This window comes from Triticum aestivum, chromosome 1D (genome assembly GCF_018294505.1).
Source record: "Triticum aestivum cultivar Chinese Spring chromosome 1D, IWGSC CS RefSeq v2.1, whole genome shotgun sequence".
NCBI classification, from domain to species: Eukaryota; Viridiplantae; Streptophyta; class Magnoliopsida; order Poales; family Poaceae; genus Triticum; species Triticum aestivum.
In genome coordinates, this window is record NC_057796.1 from 481,412,377 (window position 1) to 481,427,199 (window position 14,823).

Consider the following 14,823-nt stretch of genomic DNA (forward strand, 5'->3'; position numbering starts at 1 on the left):
TCAACCCTTTCTTACTTCATTTGATATTTTTCGTGCATGTACTGATTTTTTCAGCTATAAGACCCTGAAATTGAAAAGCACTACAAATGAACTCTGAAAAGGTTGAAAGTTGGCATGGTATCATCATTTCACCCACATAGCATGTGCAAGAAAGTAGAGAGGCTTACGGCAAAAACTGGATGCACTTCGTGTACAAAACGGACAATGTCTTTCGAAGTATCAGGGTTTCGTACGGAAACTCGTCTGTTACAAAGGGATTTCATTTTTTTAACTTATTTGAACTCCATATTTTTTCTGTGTTCAAAATGCACCATTCAAAGCCACATCATCAATTTTCAACCCTTTCTGACTTCATTTGATATTTTTCGTGCATTTACTGATTTTTTTTCAGCTATAAGATCCTGAAATTGAAAAGCACTACAAATGAACATGGATAGATAAGTGACCAAATTAATAGTAGTTCATCATCACATTAAAACCAAAGTACATACATAGTTCAAATTGAACAACATATAGCTCTCCAGAGCATCTAGTTAAACCATACATTGAAACTATGTAAAACCTTTCAATGCAACAACAAATGCGATCATAATCACAACTAAGGTAACAATTGATCCAACGGCATAATGATACCAAGCCTCGGTATGAATGGCATATTTTCTAATCTTTCTAATCTTCAACCGCATTGCATCCATCTTGATCTTGTGATCATCGACGACATCCGCAACATGCAACTCCAATATCATCTTCTCCTCCTCAATTTTTTTATTTTTTTTCCTTCAAGTAATTGTTTTCTTCTTCAACTAAATTTAGCCTCTCGACAATAGGGTCGGTTGGAATTTCAGGTTCAACCACCTCCTACATAAATAAAATCTATGTCACGTTGGTCGGCATAATTGTCATAAACAATAACTAAACCAAATAGGTATAAAAAGAAAATATATACCACATCCGAATCATAGACAAGATGAGGGCCGACGGGGGCGGATACCAGAACCATCGCACTATATAATAACAAGGAATAATAAAAGCAAGAAAATTAGACAAGTATCTATCTGAAGTAAGAATTTTGTTCTTTCAGAAAGAAGATAAGAACAAGAGGCTCACCACGGTGGTGCCAGCGACGAGATCGGCGCGGGCGATCGACGGCGGTGAAGACGGGGACGGGACGTGACGGACCGCTAAACCTAGAAAAATCTTGGGGAAAATGGAGCTCGGAGGTCGAGTTTCGAGAGAAGAAATATTAACTAGTGTGGCTCGGACATTTCATCGAACACCTCATGTGCATAGGAGGTGAGCTAGAGCACCCAAATGCCCTCCCCTCGCCGGCCAGCAAAAAACAGAGCAGTGTGGAGTGCTCTGCTCGCCGGCGATCGGCTATATATATAGGCAACTCATTTGTCCCGGTTCGTGGCTGGAACCGGGACCAATGGTTGTGGGCCAGGAGCGAGGCTCATTGGTCCCGGTTCGTGCCTAGAACCGGGACAAAAGGTTCCAGACGAACCGGGACCAAAGCCCACGAGGCCCCGGCCGGCCACCTGAGCTCACGAACCAGGACGAATGCACCCATTGGTCCCGGTTCATATAAAAACCGGGACTAATGGGCTGGCCAGGCCCGAACGAAAGCCCCTTTTTCTACTAGTGGGTGAAGCTCATTCTAGATTGTGTGCATATTGTAGATGAATTAGAGTTCGTCCTCGTCGTCTTCGTCTGACGATTCAGACATAGAAGATTTGATCCTCGACGACGATGATGAAAAACTAGTGCTGTTGCATCTCGTCGACGAATTTGAAACGGGGCCGAAGAAAAAGTGCGCAAATTGTTTTTAGATTCCATTCGGTTGACATTATGAAATGTGCAATTTATTTGATGTTTTATGAAAAATTTACGATGCGGCTGTCGTTCCGGCCGAACAGATCCCGCAAATAGGACCCACAAAACATTTGCGGCTGTTCGGCCGGAGCGCTCGCCGCACCATAAAAACAATTTGCGGGAGCCCCTATACGCGTTTTGTGGGACACGCGGTTACCAGATCTGCTAGAGATGCTCTAACAACGCTTCGATTTTGTTTTCTTTTTTGCGGGAAGGTATGACAACGTTGCCTTAAAAAAAGGCAAAATCACTAATTGTGGAGTACTCCTTTCAAAGATAACTTCCATCTTCACAGGTTGCGATAAGTGGCATGCTGCATGTGCGCCATTTGTTGCAACCTGTGATTATTTTTCGTAGATCCGTTTATTCAAAATATTTTATCTCTTAAACCGTTCGTTCGAAAATCAAACCATTTTCATCATTGGATTCCTCGTGTCGAGATCTTCAAAACTAGATTCCATGTTGATAGGTTTTGCCGAACTTTTTTTTACAAAGAATACAGGACGAAAAAATCATGCTCTTGCGGAAGGAAAAAAAGAAAACGTGTTTTTTCTTTCCGTTTCCGAGAGGCACAACTGTGCCTTTCACGGAAGTAAAATCGTGCCTCTCGCGGAAGCAAAACCGTGCCTCTCATGAAAAAAAAAAGAGAAAACATGTTTTTTTCGTTTCCGAGAGGCACGACCGTGCCTTTCGCGGAAGAAGAAAAAAAGAGAAAACGCGTTTTTTTCGTTTCCGAGAGGCACGGTCGTGTCTCTCGCGAAAGCAAAACTGTGTCTCTCTCAGAAGAACAAAAGAAAGAGAAAACATGTTTTTTTCGTTTTCGAGAGGCACTTCTGTGCCTCTCGCAACAACAAATCCGTACCTCTCGCGGAAGCAAAAAAACGCGTTTGTTTGCTCAATTTATTGCTTCAATTTTTGTTTGTCCAAAAGCTAAGAGCATCTCCACTAGTCCTCCAAACAGGCCCTCCGGGACCACTTTTTCACCGTCGGCACTGAAAAAAGTCCCCACTCACGCCCCGAGGATCACTTTTTTCGCCGGATTTGTCAAGTTTTAGCGCCGGCAACCTCACCCCAAACCCAGCCCCCCGGGGCGCATCTGGGGGCGCCGGCGATTCATTTTTGCATGCAAAGGCCCACATGCAGTCTCTCTTTCTCTTTTCCCCTGACACACACGAGCGCGCTCTCTCTCTCTCTTCTCGTCTTTTTTATCACGCACCCGCGCCGCTCGTCCTCTGCTTGCCGCCGTGCTCCTCGCCGGGGCCGCCCTACCTGCCTGCTCGCGCGCGTGCGTCCGGAGCCGCGGCAGCTTGTCGCCGACGCCGTGGGAGCTCGTCCGGACAGGAGACGGCGAGGGACGGGAGACGGCGAGGCCAGGGAGCGGACGGGACGGCGTCCGTGTGGCCAGGGCGGAGGAGATGCGCGTGTGGCCGTGCCGGGCAGAGTAGGAGCGCGCGGCGGCCGGGCGGAGCGGCGCGGGCGCGGCCGTGGACGCCTGCCTGGACGGCACGGCCGGGACGGCTGGGAAAAATTTCGTCCCAGGGCCAAAATCTTCGCCGGCAGCCCCCCAGGCGGCGAAAAAAATGCCTCCTGGAGGGCTCAACGGCTGAAGATGCTCTAAGACCGGTGGAAAACCAAAATACTGAAGAAAAAAACGTCTAAAAAGCCGAAAAAACTTGTGAAAAAATAAAATCTGGAGGGAGCGCCTAGAGCGCGACACGTGGCGACGCCTGGGCATTTGGTTTTGACGGTCATTTGCTAGCTCCCACCCCAAGTGGTCATTGGGAGGCTCGCGAAGGAGCGCTTGTCAACTAGGTACATATGGCAACACTATTACTTGGGCCATTTCCTATTCGACGCTGATTCGCTAGCTCCTGGACGCATAACACAGGCCCATTTAATCCATTTTTTAAACCTTTCTTGGGGGAGCAACTAGGGAGCTCCTAATCCGCGCTTTAAGCGCCGGTTGACACTTCTAGCGCTCGCAAGGAACGTGAAGCGGGCCGGCCCAGCAACCTGTTCACAAAGGAAAGGTGGAGAAAAGTAAACATCAATTTTGGGAGACCTAGGATTCAAACTCAGGCACCACAAGGAAGATAACCTACCGCAATAACCATTGTATCAAACTCGCTATGTTATTCACTACAAGAAAACATTGGTAGTTCACCTTTATTTTAATAAAGCACTAAATTATTTAAAAAACGAAATTTGAAGAATAAAGATCGTTAATTTTTAGGAAAAGTTCACAAATATGAAAAAGTCCATCCATTTTAAAGAAAAGTTCATCAATTTTCAAAAAAAGTTCTCAAATCGGGAATTTTTTTGATCATTTAAATAATTTGAAAATTTTCATCAAAGATTGGAAAAATTTCATTGAATTTCAAAAACCATCATCAAATTTGATAAAAAAAGTTCATCAAATCTAAAAAAGTTCATCAAATTTGAAAAAAAATCATCGAATATTAAAAAAGTTCATCGAATTTTAAAAAAGTTCATAAATGTGAAAAAAGTTAATTAAATTCGAAACAAGTTTATCGGATTTGAAAAAATTTCATCGGATTTGAAAAAAGTTCATCGAATTTGATGAAAAAGTTCACACATTTCCACAAAATAAAAAGAAAAAAGAATCGCGATTCTGAAAAGTTCACATATTTAAGAAAATCAAAAGGAAAAATAGAAAAGAGCTGCTTTTTTACTATCTGCATTTAGGCGTACAAGAATGAATATAGCACGTCAAGTGTGGGGTGTGAGCTGGTTGTGCTTTCCGTGTTCAACATGATGATTCTTGGTTCGAATTACGCTGTTTGCACAGGTTTTTGGATCTGTAATAAGAGAAACAGTAATGGGCCGAGCCCAACTAACGCCGAGCAACAGGTTTTTGGATCTGTAACAAGAAAACAGTAATGAACTTTGTGTTGTTCTTAATGCAGACCGAGACGGAGAACAAGGGCAAGAAGGTGGTGCCGCCCTTGGAGAAGGGCAAGGAGGATGTGCCGCCCTTGGATGACGACATCGTGCTAGAGGAGCCCTTGAGTGGCAAGCGGAGGAACTACGGGCACTACCATGAGGAGGAAGGCCCAACTCACTTATGTAAGGTGATCCTTGCCCCAAAGCTGGAGTGCCTGCCAATGCCTCTAGACTTCAGGAAGCACTTCCCAGTCGTGCCTCGGGAGTTCAGGCTGAAGACACACTGGCTGCGGATGGAGGGTGGCTGTCCCGGCTGACGAACGGGAGGGTCACCCTCGATCAGGGTTGGGCCCCGTTCACCATGGTCCACCAGATCAGGATCGGGCACATGGTCACGTTCAAACTGTTGACTCCTGACACCCTGAAGGTGATCGTCTTCAACGACGACGGCATTGAAGTGGTGACCAAGTGCGGGAAGCAGGACGACGCCTTCGCGATGAACATCTAGGAGAGCTCTCTGTTGCGTGTGCTGGTTTGATTTGGACTATGTCATACTTATTTGGTTGAAAACTGCTTGGTTTAAGTGTCGTACTACGTTGAAAACTACTTGATTTGGTTTAAAACGGTGTTACCAGACAACATGTGTTGCATGTAAACAAACACCATGACTTGTGTTTCCGTCTAAAAAAGCGGGCAGCAAAACAACATACTTTTCGTTTCACCCAGGAAGGCTAGAGAGTATGCATGCAACCAAACAACATGCAGATGTTGATTTTTGGCTTGTGTTTCCTCAGCAATGAACCAACCAAACACACGCGCAGCAATGAACCGAAAAAAGCATCGTTGAGGCTGTGCGTCACAGAGCTCTTTATTTTTTTTTCAGCGAAAATACTATTTTCACATATTATAAAAATCTGGAAAAAAAAGTATATACATAGGTGTATATTTGCCGTATACACGTATAAAATTTCATAAACATATATGCTTACATGTAATGTATACAAAAAGATAAATACACAGATTAAGATGAGCTTTATCTTTGTTGTTTTTGACCCGATATTTATCTTTTTTGTGCATCATGCAAAACGGGCTCCAGGGAGCCACGCCGCTTTCAGCGATGATCAAACTACTACTGCAATGCACTGCGCAATGACAAAGGAGCAGGTCCCCGCAGAGGGCTTCACTGCGCAAAGTAGTAGGGGCTCTTGGCTGCCTAGCTAGGCAGGAAATGCTAGCTTGCTGGTCACTGTAGACTTTTTCGTTGTGCCTGCTTATTTTGGTTCATGGCCTTTCTGTGATGATTGATGCCTCAAGCGTTCCTCTCTTCCTCACCCTCCTGATGCTTTTTCGTTCCTTCTTGTTTCTTTGCTTTGGCTGGTGGCTGGTGGCTGGCGTGAGGTGGATAATCTAGTTTGGTTTCTTGTAATGAAAATCGGGGAAAACATTTTCTTATGCGACGTGCTACGCGTCGGCCGGGTTGCGAGCCATCGGATCGACGTAACCTTGTGGCTGAGCTTTTCCTCACTTTTGGAGCAGATGTTGTGTTGCAAGTTCTCTTTCGCAACACAAGTCTTGTTGCAAAAACATCTTCAACGAAGGTTGTGATGTGTTTTTTTTCGCGACATCGGTCTTGTTGCAGGATTTATTTATTTATGCAACAGAGGTCTTGTTGCAGAAATAGGTGTTGTTGCGGAAGGAACTTTTGCAACACAGTGAATGTTGTAGAAAAAATTATAACAAAATAGTTAGAATGTGCGGTGCGCGGTCCATACACGGGACACGCGCCGCTGGAGGCGGCGGACACCCCACCGGATCAGCCGGCTATTCCCAAGCTTATAAAACAGATGACGGTGAGCGGGCAGAAACGATAGGTGCTTTATTAGTAGGTAACGATATGAAAAAAACAACAACAAATCCAGTCGAAAGAAGCCTATTTTTCACCCCTCAAATTTTAGGGAGTTTCGACTCTCTCTCTCTCAGAGAAAAAGAAAAAAAGAGAAACAAGGAAAAAACAATAGTACATTGTAAACAGTTAACCGGACGAGGTTGGGTGGCGTGAAACGGCGTGCCACGTGATTTGTTTATTCAACCCAACAAGTGAAAAAACAATGTGCTACTCTGGTGATTTGATTTGTTTACTAGTGCCATCCCAGGGTTCCATGGTCATCCGTCCCGCCCAAGAAACAAAACGAAAATCTAGAGCTGGCCAAGTAAATGAAATGCAAATGTATCACATCACATGCCTAGTTCAAATGGCCTTTTGGTCTATACTGCATTCCTGATGCAGCACGAGCAAACCATCTGACGGACTAATACTTCAGCACGCTCGGCTCAACCATCACTACAACTTGACTGCCTACAACCTCCTATTACATGTCTATATAAGTGGAATAGCTGCGCAAAAGAACTAGCAAGCTCTCGCCAACTGAACCTGAAACCGGCCTGAAACTGAAATCTACAAGTCTTTTCACAGCTACTCTACTCGCTCAAGGTCCTGCGACCTCTGGAGATCCTAGATGATCTTGCTCATGGGCCTGAGCTCCGTGGGCAGGTGGTCGAAGTTGCCCGAGTCCACGTCCGCCTGGAACATGGGCCGCTGCCCGAACTCACGCAGGGCGGCCGGCGCCAGGTGCTCCTTGTTCGTCGACATCATCACGTAGTTCGGGTCTGCCCTCTCGTAGCTGCATTTTTTCCAAGACAAAGAATTCATTCTCAGTCAGTCAGTAGCCGGCAATACACCGCAGATGAAAGGCAGTCACAAGAACGAAAGCCTCGAATGGAGACTGTCGCAATCATCCGATGGGGAAACAAACGGTGGTACCTGGGCTTCCTGAGATCCTCCACGCGGATTCCAAATCCGTACGACGTCGTCCCCTTCGAGTGGTCGTTCTCCGCTGCAAACGTCGCAGCAAGAGTCAGCTCAAAGTTGTATCAAGTCCTCCGTCGATAATTCAAAACCACTTTTCCATTTTTTACATTTTGTGCATTCAGTTTCTCTACATCAGAATGCATACATACAACACACAGAATCATTTTTACGTTTTGTGGATTCAGTTTCTCTACTTCATCAGAATGTATACATCAACACACAAAATTGGATTTGGTTGTTCTCAATACGAGCCATTTTGCTTTAGGAAATGCGTGCTGCTGTCCGCTCTTGTACGCACACAGAAGTATAAAGAAATGGTCGCGCACCTGTGACGCTAAATGTGAAGGATGGTCTCCACCATGACTTGAATGCCAAAGCTACGGACGACTTGGAAGGACCCAGCTTTCCCTGTTGACAAGAACAGAGCAACGGTGATCAGAAGCAACTGAGTCCATAAAAGAATTGCTTACAGGTCCCATTGATGTGTGGGTCTACTTCACCTTCAGCAGGAAGTTCTTGTTAGCTTGCCAGCTTGCACCTAACTGAAACAAGGAGTTGTTGCCACTCTCTGCTGGTTTACTTTTATCAATCCTGACAACAGTGAACAGGGAGTTAGTGGGCTGATTTCATGAAAAGAAACAGAGTTATGTTTATTCCAATGTAAGGCTTACCCTGTAGCCAACTCAAGCCCCAAGTCTATGTAGTTTGTGATCCCAACAACCTGATCATCTTCAAAAGGGTTTTTTATCTGATGGATACAAGCAGCATAGACTCTCAACAAGCTTGGATACCATGATTAAAATTAACACACAGCAAACCCAGGAAATATAAGAAGCAAACAACTAGGGGGAAAAAGGAATGATACATATGAACAGTCATAAAGCATTTCTTAGCGACACAGAAATTTTAACTGTAAACATCAATTGCCAATTGCATGGAACATCATCTGTATGCATAATGACATACTGGCATCTTCAATTTCAGTCAAAGCATGGTGGAGTTTAACCAAATTTGTGGCTAAGTACACATCTCTTGGAGATTCTTCTATCCTCTAACAAAAATTAGACTTGGCACCTCTTCTTACTATGTGCCTGTTATCTTGGCAACAGCAGGCAAAGTAGCATGGACCGTTATTTATCTTATGAACTTTGTAATCTTACCCTCTTACTATAAAAGATAATCATTCTTGTGCTTTCTCAGTTTTTTTACTAATATGTATTTGTCTAACATATTGACTATTGCAACACTGAAACAGAACAAAGGAACTATAAGTCAGGATCCACAGAGAGCATAAAAGGCTTGATGTTCTTATTTGTTTTTACCTAATCAAAGACAGATAATACCAATTAGTTTAATCTTATCGAGGACAGGCACCTCCATAACCAAACAATAGTTGCATAGAGATGACAGAAAACCAATAACTCTCTCCGAATAAGCAAAATACAAAATCAAAGAGAAGTGTCCTTACCCTTCTTTGAACAACCAGGTGCTGATAGAATGATGCAATAAGCTGCACATCAAGGAAAACAAAATTCCATTGACCATGAGGCTCGGTGAAGGTAAACACAGTTAGTGTTAGAGATATCAAGGTTTTCTTTAAATACCATAATAAATAACAATTTAGTTTATGTAGTAGTTTTTTTAATGAAGTACACCATTGCTCCCTAAGAGAAAGAAAAGTAAGAGAAACGATATGTATCAGACCAGCTGTTTCATGGCACGCTTCTATGTGACTAATGATAGAATTCTTTGATGCCTAGGTGAAAAACATTTTTTCACAAAGAAACATGTATTGTCACAGTATGTACTCCCTCTGTTTCCAAATTCTAAATACTAGTCCAACTCTAACTATCTAATAGGTGTTGAAGCTTGTCCCCATAGTGATGTGTCATGGGGAGGTACCCATGCATATATGAATTATTCTGTGCAAACTCACAGTTGCCTACATATATTCAGATATATCAACATATAATGTTTTCCAACCAGCATTTTTTTTCTTGAGAAAAGACACCTCAACATATATATAGCTAGTTCTAGATTTCACATCCATTGAAAGGGCCAATTATCCGTCATAATGTCTTGTTTATAGCCTTATTAAAGTATCCTAGCAAATGCAAGCGAACTTTCCAATCAACGAAACAGCAAAAACTAGAACAGACCTGTGTATTTCTGGCAAGCTCTAGGGAAAAATTGAATGAAGGGCTGAGAGGGCTTGTTGAGGCCACACCATAACTGATTGCATAATTCCAGTTCTTCGGGTCAGTGTATGGCATAGGATGTTTGTTTCCGCCTATTACAGAATGGTCACAAGAGCAATAAATCTAATAACACAGAAAATCTCATAAAGTGCAAATAAGAAACTGAATGTCCTCATCTCCTTGACTACATGCATGAAGAAAAAACAACTGCCATTAAAGCAGAAACCGATTGTACATGTCATAACATTACAAATATTACATTTCAGTCAAATATTAGAACAAGAGGGAAAAAATGTTGGAAAATAGAATAGGAATAGAAAATATTCAGAATTGCGATGTACTTCCATTCTTTGTGATTTCATGACTAAAGAAGCTATATGCTAATAGGGCTTGATAAATAGAACATGCATCCTTTGGTGGTGAAAAAAACGAAGCAAATGCAAATCATCAGAGTGATAACTTAAGGGAAATTTACATGCATCTATACACAAAAGAATTGTAACAGATGAACAACCAGTGCTGCAACTCTTTACGGTGCTAATATGCTCCGCTTCAAGCAGAAACCCAGAACCATCATCAAATGTTAATGCGACTCAGCAAGATACAGTGATTTTTTAGTTACATCTTCTACCTATGTACTAAGGTGTTGGAATTTTACAGGTTGATGAACTGGCAGTCTGGCACCGCTATTTGCTGAGCATTTTGCTAACAATAATAAGTTATCATTCAGAGAATAACACTCACTAAGTGGTTTATATTGTGCTCCTGCACATAAACTCCCTTTTCTCCCAACCAACCATGCCCCATAAGGCACCTCAGCAGATTCTGCAAACAAAGGTAATGTCAGCAGGTATTAGTGCTTTCAATATAATATATATTGAAATTATAGTGAAAATAGACTCAATATAACCAAGAAAAGATTGAATATAAGCATATTATTCGGCAATAATTCTAATCCTTTAGATGGATCCAAATTAAGTGGGTTTTCTACTTCGTTATGTATAATCTTTAAACACAATTCAGAAAGTACATAAGACATAAATGACACATACCAGGCAATGGCACAAAGGACGCCCCAATTGATAGATTCTCTGAACCATATCTCACACCCAGGACAGCATAGTCCTCAGAAGACAGCCTGAAAAACATAATTCGCTCACTGTGATGGTTTCCAACTATATCAACTGAAACTGACAATGAAAACGTCTAACATAGTTTGCCCAAAAATAAAACGTCTAACATCATATTGGGGAACATTTCTCAAAATAACAAAGGCTTCCCTGATTTGCAACAGCAACTATATATGTAGGTTACCTGTTTCCCATTAGCAAAGGGATTGTCCCAAATGCACCAAGACGATACTCAGGGAAGTAAGCACATGACCTTAGCTTCAGCATGCTGGATAAACAAGTATGAGCCAAAATAGCATCATCTATACAATTTTCAGAATAAGTATTAACAAATGCAGTAACAGTATTATCCAACCAACAAGAAAGCACATACGGCTCTGAAGTCGACACTTGAACGTCCACAAAGGTATGGGGATCATACAAATATCTAGAAGGACAGTAAAGCATTTCTTGTGTCAGAATAGAACAAGGAATGCATAAATACAGAGTGCTGGTAAATTATGGAATACGTACTTCTGCCAGCGAAATAGAGCGTCTCCTTTTACTTCTGTTCCACTAGCTTTATCTCCAGCTGCAGATACCTGGTGATATTAAGGTAGGCAAAGACTTCACTAGCAATAACTAGATGTCAATCGACAGTGTACTGCATTGGAATAAAACATCTCGACACTTCAACTGCAAGACCTATAATCATTCTACAAGTCAGGAATACAAGGGTATGGGTACAGGCGTACAGCTTTATAAACATGCACATCAGCTGAAAATACTTTCCAGCACCAAGGTGGTATGAAGCACTGTTGGCAATCTTAAATTTGTTGATTGTGCATAGCATAGATGAGGCTACCCAGTGGAGATTGGTTTGCATCAGAAGGGTAGCATCCAAATGGCAATGCAGTTTTATTGCAATTGACAGAACAAGCAAAAAATGTTATCATCATGAAGCAATTGAGAAGTTACAGGAAGGAACCATTTGGAGATCCACTGATCCTCATGCCTACCTAACTTGGACAGATGCAGCAGAATAGAAAACAATGTGGTAATGAAAATTCATGTCTCAAAGGATACGTTGGCGACCAGATCGACGTGAGGATCTTCCAGCGGCTTGAGCATGATCCTCGAGGATATGGTCCCCGCGTTATCGAAGTAGTCCTCAAACAGATTGCGCAGTGGGAGCTTCCCGAACATGAGCTCATACGCCGGCACCGACATCCTGCGTGGTCAACACAAAAGGAAAACACTTGAGTAAATCACAGCGAGGATTCAATTGCCGGTCCCATCTGCTCCCATATGCACATTGACACGAAAATCCATCAGAATTCAAGAATCACGACTGTATAGCAAATGGCCATAATCAATCAACAGGTGTCGGTCAGTGGCATGGTAGAAAAAAAATCACATATCTACCGCTTCATTTACCAACATAGAAACAACGAGGCAGCACAATTTCACAGGGGGGGCGTCGCTAATCACGGTCATTAGTCGATGAATTAGTACGGAGATTAGGAACCCTTGGTCACTGAGCCGCACTGCGCAACCTGAAACTCCGGATCGACCCGTGCTGGAGCGAGAGGGTTCGGAGCGGATTTTTTATTCGCGGGAGAGGGAAGGGGAGGGGAGACGGCGGGGGGTGGGGTACCTGGTGCGGGCGGCGATGGGCGGGTAGTCGAAGAGCGGCGGCACGAGCACCATGGGCGGCGGGGGCTCCGGCTTGCCCAACAGGCTGCTCAGCAGGGAGCCCATCGGGGACGCGCGCGCGCTGGCGAGAGAGCCGGGAGCCGAGGCCTCGACGCCGGCGGCGAATCGCGCGGCGGGGGAGAGATCAACTTGGGGGAGAAGAAGAAGAGGAAACAGAACAGCCCGTTACGCTGGGACTGTGGGGACGGCAGCTGTTGGCATTTGAAGCGCAACACCGCATTGCTCCTTTTTGGGGCGACTTTTTTTTCAGGGAGAGGGATACGTGGGCCGGCCCAACAGAGGTGCGCATGCATCACATCCTCCATTTGTATCCCAAGCACCCTGAACTTCGAGTAATAAAGATTTGGGATTCTCACATTACATTACTTGCTTGTTTTCTTCTTCTTGAGGATCATTACATTACATTATTTGTTAAATATTGAAAAGTTCTATCATCACACATTTTAAGAAAAATGTTCGCGCGGTGTACAAATATTGAACTAGAGTATAAAAAATGTTTTAGATGTGTACCAAAAATCTACAATGTGTATGGAAAGAAAGAGACATCAAAACATATGTTTGAAAAAATGTTAATCATGTATTTGAAAAATGTTAAATGCGCATAAAAAAAGTATCTGATGTGTATGAATAATATAGCTGGCCAAATGGGACGGTTTTTTCGGGCCGGCCCGTGAGCACGCCGGCATGGCCCACCTTGGGCCAGGCACGGCACGGGCTAAACGGGCCGGGCCCAGCACGCGGCACGCCCTGGGCCGTGCCTGGCCCTGGAGGCTGGGCACGCGGGCCGGCACGGCACGGCCCGATTACATTTTTTTTATTTTTTTATACATCTATATATGGCCCAAGATGTAAAAATAGGCTAAAAACGCTCGGTGCGTCAAATAACAGGCTGAAAATATGCGGCCCATCGTGCTAATCGGGCCAATGTGCCGGCCCATTTACTAACTGGGCCGTGCCTGGGCCTGGGGCGCAGCACGCGGGCCGGCACGGCACGGCCCGTATAGTAATCGTGCCCTGGCGGGCCATGCCGGGCCAGACACGATTACGATGGGCCGGGCCGGGCCGGCCCATTTGGCCAGGTATGATGAATAATATACAATGTGTATGACAAAACTAGACATTTGTTAATAAAAAGGGAAAAACAAAGAGAAAACCGGTGACAACCGAAGAAATAAACAAGTGGGAAAGGGAAACTGGAGAAAAACGATAGGAGTTGGCTCCCTCAACTTTCATTTCCCTTCCCACTTAAACTCTCATGCCCTCTAATCGGCCAATAGACTTTTAATCTCCTCACCCTTCAACTCTCATTCCCCATTTCTAACTTCCATTAACCAAACACGTTGTCGGGGCATGAAGATGATTGAAAAGGAACGTGGGGGGAATAAAATCCTTGCAAATCAAAATCCCCTAAATCTTCAATTCCTTTGGGGAGAGGATTAACAAAGCGTGCCTCATGGTCGCTTCACGAAAGGGATCCTTCCCCTAGTCGCTACAAAGAATTATTATTTTAGATTGTTTCATTACTTGTTCTTTGCATATTTTAATAATATTTTTTGTGTAGTACTTATTTATTTTTATGAAAAGGCTAAAGAACATATATTAAATTAAGCAAACCCTTACAAGGTCACTTTTCCAGAAATTAAATACTATACACGTGTCCTTGGAGAAATCGACATTGTCTTCCTCCTAAACTTGGCGGTGTGGCGTGAGTGAAGCTCGATGCCGCCTCTACACCTCCTAAACACCATTGAAGCTAGGTAATCATTGTTGACGCAATGGTTAGGAAGTCGTTGGTCGAAGCCACACAATCGGTGAAAATGACTTGGGCAACCCATTGCTATCCTAGAGAGGAAGTCGACGACGAGGGTTGGACGACTACTCCAGATCTTATCAAACAGATCCAAGTATACCTAACTCACAAGTTCTTCAAGGATACCAAATCGAAGCCAAACATTGCCATCAAATAAGTAGCTAGAGGACATACACCAATCGTCCACTCCGCCGACCGCACGTACAACGAAGACACAACCAAATCCACCGCTCTAGGAGATCAATGAGTAGATGATTCCTTGTCCTTCTCTACGCCCCCGACAAGGTCGACCGGGGGGTTGGGGGGACCTTATTCTCGATCTACACGATGTCACCATCACCACCA

At 43.7% G+C, this 14,823-nt stretch overlaps 1 protein-coding gene across 1 annotated transcript; it reads right to left on the reverse strand.

Annotated features, from left to right (window-relative positions):
• Nucleotides 1–6,973: 6,973 nt before the first annotated feature.
• Nucleotides 6,974–12,854, reverse strand: LOC123183235 (uncharacterized). The gene is made up of 14 exons (XM_044596002.1): nt 12,610–12,854; nt 12,039–12,183; nt 11,487–11,554; nt 11,347–11,400; nt 11,158–11,241; nt 10,896–10,981; nt 10,588–10,668; nt 9,805–9,935; nt 9,114–9,155; nt 8,317–8,393; nt 8,146–8,236; nt 7,972–8,053; nt 7,598–7,670; nt 6,974–7,457 (listed from the first exon to the last, which is right to left on the reverse strand). Exons 1-14 carry the CDS (start codon nt 12,711–12,713, stop codon nt 7,289–7,291), a joined length of 1,287 nt encoding a protein of 428 aa, XP_044451937.1. The 5' UTR covers nt 12,714–12,854; the 3' UTR covers nt 6,974–7,288.
• Between the last annotated feature and the right edge of the window lie 1,969 nt (nt 12,855–14,823).